Genomic DNA, 6,598 nt, shown 5'->3' with positions numbered 1-6,598 from the left:
CTCAAACGTCAGGATGACTTTGAAACTTACTCTTATGCCATTTGCCAGATTTTGCTGGTGTGCCTCTTGGCAGACTTCTGCACTAGCTGTGTGTTCATCATGTGGAAGCGTACTTACAGCATATTCAGCACTCACTGACTGTTATTGTGCCTTGAGCCCAACTGCCTGAGCTTATTTTGGAAGAAGAGCATTAAACTCTGTAATGTACTCCGCACATTCTGCCCAGAACAGCCTGCTGATGAAACTGCTGAACAAATGCTTCTGAACACTGAACAGAAAAAGTGGGAAGCAAATAAATAGAATGTATACATGCTTTGTTTTGTTTCATTTCCAAAGAAAAACTTTTCATTTAATCTTGCATGAGGGGTTACTTTTTAAAATAACAGAAAGTTGTACAGAGCGAAGTTTACTGATGTAATTAAATGAAGATATGAAAACTGGATGTCAAAAGAATTCTTCCTATAGAGGGGTGGAGCAGGGCTGCAACCTCAGCCCCACCCTGATCAGTATTTATATTAATGATCTGGAACTGTTGTTAACAGTCACCAGCACCTTGTCTCTGCAGCTGGGTATTGCACGTCCTCACAAACAGACCCCAGACAGCTCTGATTGGCTGTCGCATGTCCTCCACTCTGATGTTGAACCGACAAGCCCCACAGGACAGGATGCCCATCCCTGCAGTCCCAGAGGTGGAAACTCCAGAGTGAAGTTTCTGGCCACATGCCAATGACACACACACACACACACACACACACACACACACACACACACACCCTTGTCTACAACAGTGGAGCTGAGGTGGAGCAAATGAACAATTCTGGGACTCAACATCACGGAGAACCTGACATTCTTGTTAACTTTTACTGATGACTGATAGGAAGCATCCTGACTGGAAACTTGGCAGGGACAGGAAGGCTCTACATTGGGTGATCAAAACCACCCAGAACATCATTGGTTCCCCTCTGCTGAGCACCAGCAATATTGCTGAGAGCAGCTTGTTTCCCCGGGCTGCGAGACTCCTGAACTCATCCTCCACCATTAAGTGATTCATCCATCCGTTTATATGCTGCAACTCGTGTTTCTTTATACCCCTGTGTCTGAGAATGACAAATAAATTAACTTTGTACCTTGTACCTTGTTTGTTTGACATCACCAACAGATTGCACAATTGAAATTTCCAGAATTTCCAGCTGCCTCACACCCCAGCATGAACCACTGCTCACCCTGCAGCCGAGTCACCTTGAACCCGACCAAGTGTTGCTTTACAGCCATCCTATAAATCTCAGATGCTTCACTTCTGAGGGGAAGAGCTGGCGTGTCGACCTGCTTGCTTTCTGCCATGTTTGTGCTGCACTTGGCCTCCGTCCTCGCGTCTCTGCTGTCCCTCAGCGCAGCAGCACCGACACAAGACGACTGCAGTCACCTGATCCGACCTCTGACAGCAAACGAGCTTCCTCAGGTACAGATCAACTACTGTCCGAGCTCAGCTGTCTCATTGTATGACGCTTATTCTGTTTAGATGAGAACTAAACTTCCCCCAATACCTAAATGTTAAGTGGATGCATGTGGGTAACGCTGGAGTGCAGCGCCGTTGCCATTTGGGTGCCATATCGTTACTAGTACCTAGCCTGTGATGATTTTTTCACGAGCCTGATTTTTTGGTGCCCTACGCGCTGTGCGTAATGTGCGTGTGCGGAGCAACAGCGCAGCTGGAGTGAAAGCAAATGTAAGCTGAACCTGAGTTGTTTGTGTCTAACAGATTTTGGGCAGGTGGATTCTTATTGGGGGGTTTTCCAATAATGATATTTTTGACTCCGTCTTGGAGAACTTGGAAAGCATGTGGATGTCGCTGAACACGACAGCAGATAACAGCACCTTGCTGTTAGACACAGCAAACCCACTGCCGACCCGACACAACCATAACGCAGCTCACCTGAACCCGCCCCCGCATCGCCAAACATCAGCGTGAGTCGTCCTATCACACTTATTTCCTCTGTCTGTCCGTCTGTCCAACACCATAATGTCACAAGCTTCAGCGGCCTCTTCGCATTTGTTGCACTGAGTATCTGACTTGAAGTGATGCGCACACATTCACGGTCCCCACAGCATGACTTTGGTCAATGCCAGACGTTTCATCTATCGTTTATCACGTGGTTGTCATTTGTGGTTTTACATGAAATATCGTGAAAACAATTTGTATTTGGTACTGATTTAATACAAATAATCCAAACGTAAGTTTTTAAAAATTCACAAACAACTATTCTAAAAAAAGTATTTCGTAACCCCTATGCTGAATATTTATGCGAACATAACTTTTAGTTAATTTTGAAAACCACATTCAACGATCCTCTCAATTAAAGTGTCATTACGATGTCTCCATTACGGTAATAACATCACAGAGTTTTCACTTTGTTTAGTATGTAACACAGCAAACGTGTGTCATTAATGATGGCTGTAAATCCACAAAATGTTAACAAATGAGGAACTTCCTGTTAGTTAACCCTCAGTTAATGAATCCTAACATTTTTTTAAGTTGCTAATTTTAAGTTAATTGAGGATGAAGAACAACTTGACAACTGATGGTTCATTAATAAGTTGGAGTACTGTGTGGTATTAAGGGTGAGTTACTATGGGACACACTGGGAGATCCTCTATTGATCAATCATGAGGTGATGATTAGTTCATCTGATCATACTGAGCTCTTTCTTCACGAGTGGCTCCTGATGATTTTTTTTGCCCTTATTTGAACAGTGACAGGAAGGGGAGATTTGAAAATGGGGAGACAACAAGTGACATGCCGAGGAGGGAAGGAATCAGACATGGACCCCTGATGTGAGGTTCTACGGAAAGCCAAATGGATCATAAGTGCCCCACGAATGTAGTGTTTCATCCACTGAAGTGTGAAGAGACACCTCAAAGAGATGTCATTTACATTTCCATAAAGACTCAGCCTTTGGTATGTGGTGCATGTGCTCCATCAGCTGAGCTACTGAGGCACCTCCATCAGTCACACTTTTTGCAGCCCACATCTCTGCACAGGTGACCAATCACAGTGTGAACTGGGCATGAAAGCCACATTGTCAGACTTGGAAAGTGACAGAAAAGGTCAGACGCAGCCACCATAATGTCAGAAGAGGGGTTTCCAAAACAAACACACACAAAAAGCTTCCTCGTGGAGCTCTTAGCATGGCTGTAGACTCCTTTTTCTGGTTTGTTCTTTTTCCCCATAAGGCTCGCTGAAGTTTCCTCTGATCTGATCGTATTTCAGAAAGGGGAGATGCCTCAGAGTTGCCCACAACGTCACCTTTGTCGATGACCAAACCTTAGAGGTCCGCTGTAAGTTGTTTCACCCTGTGACAGATAATAATCACATCAGTTACAAGTAAGAGGATAACGAAAGGCAGGTACTTCAGATATCATAAATTTAACCTGAGGCTGAGTACAGTTTGTCACAGAGCTGTATTTGAGCTACACATAGTCAGTGTGTCAAGAATATGGTGCTCATCTTTGCTTTGTGTTGTCTAGTGGAAGTTGCCTCTACCAACTACAAGTTCCTGCAGACCTGCCATGACTGTTTGCTCATGCACGCCTACACCAAAGAAAACAGTTACCAAGCATTGTACTTATTTGGTGAGTGTGAAGATTAGAAGAGCAAAATGTTAAGACATTATAGCCCGTGAAACCAAGTGAGAAAAGCTGTTACTGCTCACATCAGTTATGGCCTAATGATGAATGAGATCTCTGAAGAGACAACTGAACTCCAGTAAAAGCTGCTCTGTGAAAGACAATGAGAACGACTGACTGCTTCTGATCTCTGCAGGGAGGAATAAGACTCTGGCAGCCACCGACTTGGAGACTTTCAGCCAGCAAGCTGCATGCCTCCAGTTTCCCCAGCCGGCAAAGTTTCACTACGACCCCAACAAAGGTGAGACGCTGCAAGTTCTCCACTTAATTAAAAGAGACATGACTTAATAATATAATAAACACTGAGCTGGAATGATGAGATTTTTACTGCCCTGCCAACACTGCATGAACGCACTGCAGGCACCCAGTGAGCAGCTTACAAACGAGTGAATGCGGTACACACAAATGACCAGATATGACCTTGTGTCATGTCAATACTTTTCTAGAATAATTATTGTACTTATGGCAGACTGTATGTGTAACTGTACAAGAATTGCTGTTAATCCAGATTTTCTGGAGGATCCAGACCACTTCAAATGCATAATCAGAATTTTTTTGGCATATACTGAATGTGGTCAAGTCCAGATGAAACGACCACAGGAATGCAGATATTTCATTTTCTTAATTCTCCACAGAATCTGGAAATACTTTCATAAAATGTGGCGTCTAAATACACATATTATCTCACCACAGTACACACACACACATACCACACACTTATTATGGTGCACACACAAATACAGGTGCATATCACAGAGTTTGTCGTGTATAACAGCCCCATATTTCCGACAGATTTTGCCTTTTGGTCTTGTGTGAGATATTTGAGTGATATTAATAAGTACAGTTTAATCAAAGTGCTGTAATGCAGAGATTTCTATCAAGGACAGTTTTGTCTAACATTTTGTCTAAATAACCATGTTTGATAAAGTATTTACCGCCTTTTGGACGTCCGACACCTTTGCAGGTGACACGTGGACTCGGGCAGATCAGCTGCACCGTCTCACTCACAGGAAATGGCTCGTCTGTAGTCCACATGGTGCACCGACAATGCATCCATGCTAACAGCGGACTAACTAAAAGATTTTCTCTATAAACTTTAACTGATTTCCATGTGCTGCTGCCAGGACCTGATTTTGGGATTCATATTAACTAAACTGATGTTGTTATGTATCAGCTGTGCCCTTTTTTTTTGGTTTTACAGAGTTGTGTCCTGTGTAGAAGAGAAGAAGTCTGACTCATCACGACAGGAGAACATCCACTAACAGAACTCTAAATTAGGACGACAGTTATTATTTTCATGACTTCACTATTGTCGAATCTGTTGTTGTATTCTTTTGTAAAAACATTAATTTGAAAATTCATTAAAGAGTAAAGCAATAAAGACAAATGGTGTTCAATGAGATGTCTTTAGATCATCTGTGCAAAAACCAAAAGTACACTTTTGCAATGTTTCTGTTTTTTTAAATGAATACATAATTTAATAAATAATAATAATCCTACCAATACCTACGCATTAGGGGCATGACCATAGTTACACAACACTGACAAAGAGCTGCCCGTCGTGTCTGATGTTTCACAGATCTGCTCCAGCAGTCATTGACTTTTACCAGTCAAACAAGCTGACTGAACCTGCAATTTAATACTCAGTGTCCACAGGCCTCTGAATATTCACAACAGCAATAACAACAAAGATTTAAACTTTAAAAATTCATTTCAATCTCAAAGAATAATGCTACAATCTACTGAACACTAACTTAACTGTTTTAGAAGTAAAATGTACCCAAGTACCCAAAGGGATGATATTGATTGTCCAGAAGAAAACTTTCGTTGTGGATTTTCCCTTTTTCAGATTAACCAAAGCAGAAAAGTAAGGAAGGAAACAAGAAAAAAATGGGGGATGTACATAAGGAAGGATGCAAACAGTGGCAAAGGAAGTAAGGGAGAAACATGCTTGTTTGAATGCAAAGTGAGATTTTGTTATCATCCAGAGAAAACCCACGTAAGCACAGGAAGAACATGCAGACTCCACACAGAAGGACCCAGACCGGGATTCGAACCTGGAACCCTCTTGCTGTGAGACAACAATGCTGACCACACCATTTGCACCAGAAAGGAAAACTGATCAACTGACATCCACCAGAGGTAGAAAGCAGTGACTGACCAATCTGGAGATGCTGGGTTTTCACCAGCAGTAACTTAACAAGACTCCCACAGCTGAGACAGTTAACATCTGTGTCTCCATGAATCTTCATTCAGATACTATGAAAACTGACACAGACATTCTTTCTGTCAGTTCTGTGTCTGAACACTTTCTGCTATTGCAACCTATTTGAAACTATGATATCTGGTGTCCTGTGGCCAACAGGCGGCGCTGTGACAGCATCACTAGTTTAAACAGACGAAATGCCCCTGATTCTGCAACACTGCGGTCATGAAAAATAAAAAATTGAACCGAAACCGAAAACCAGTTTTATCAATTGATTATGAACTACGGGGTATTAAATTCCCTTTTTCCTGTATCAATCTTCACAGAGGTCGAACGTATAATCGTGACACAGTGATAATACCAGCAGGTGTCGCTGTTGAACGCATGAGTATTTTTAGCGCAGGGTCTGTCTATCTATCTATCTATTTTGATGGTGGTACCTTGTTGTGTCATCTGGATTCTGATATTTGATTAGCCCGTTAAATCTCACCTGAAACGAATCTTCGAGCGACGAATCTTGAAATGGTGGCTACCAATGTCAATAATATTCTCTATTCGTGATCCGCGAATTGAAAGTTGAGGTGTGAGCAGTATTAACCACCTGAAAGCTAGGGGTGAACCACGGGGCAAAAAGGTTTATGTCACCGAAGCGGGAATTTACAACCTTCCCACGCGGCCAGTGAATACCACAATATTTTATCTCGCGAG

General features: G+C 42.4%; 1 protein-coding gene across 2 annotated transcripts; it reads left to right on the top strand.

The window, feature by feature from the left end:
• The first annotated feature begins 1,180 nt into the window (after positions 1 to 1,180).
• Positions 1,181 to 5,081, top strand: LOC124068172. 2 transcript variants are annotated; one of them, XM_046406159.1, is made up of 7 exons: positions 1,181 to 1,459; positions 1,760 to 1,965; positions 2,752 to 2,832; positions 3,269 to 3,336; positions 3,526 to 3,630; positions 3,821 to 3,925; positions 4,886 to 5,081. In XM_046406159.1, the coding sequence occupies exons 1-7, from the start codon at positions 1,340 to 1,342 to the stop codon at positions 4,900 to 4,902; spliced, it is 702 nt and encodes a 233-aa protein (XP_046262115.1). In that variant the 5' UTR covers positions 1,181 to 1,339; the 3' UTR covers positions 4,903 to 5,081. The 2 variants fall into 2 exon arrangements, with proteins under 2 accessions (XP_046262115.1, XP_046262116.1); XM_046406160.1 differs by lacking the exon at positions 2,752 to 2,832 and having other exon boundaries at positions 1,182 to 1,459.
• The last annotated feature ends 1,517 nt before the right edge of the window (positions 5,082 to 6,598 follow it).

This window comes from Scatophagus argus, chromosome 12 (assembly GCF_020382885.2).
Source record: "Scatophagus argus isolate fScaArg1 chromosome 12, fScaArg1.pri, whole genome shotgun sequence".
Classification (NCBI taxonomy): Eukaryota; Metazoa; Chordata; class Actinopteri; family Scatophagidae; genus Scatophagus; species Scatophagus argus.
This window is presented reverse-complemented; position numbering and strand designations above follow the sequence as displayed.

Excerpts from the sequence above, each read along its gene's own strand:
- LOC124068172 (XM_046406159.1), top strand. The coding sequence starts at position 1,340 with ATGTTTGTGCTGCACTTGGCCTCCGTCCTCGCGTCTCTGCTGTCCCTC. Across the intron at positions 1,460-1,759 it reads CAGCAAACGAGCTTCCTCAG|ATTTTGGGCAGGTGGATTCT; the intron begins GTACAGATCAAC and ends TGTGTCTAACAG. Across the intron at positions 2,833-3,268 it reads ATCAGACATGGACCCCTGAT|AAAGGGGAGATGCCTCAGAG; the intron begins GTGAGGTTCTAC and ends ATCGTATTTCAG.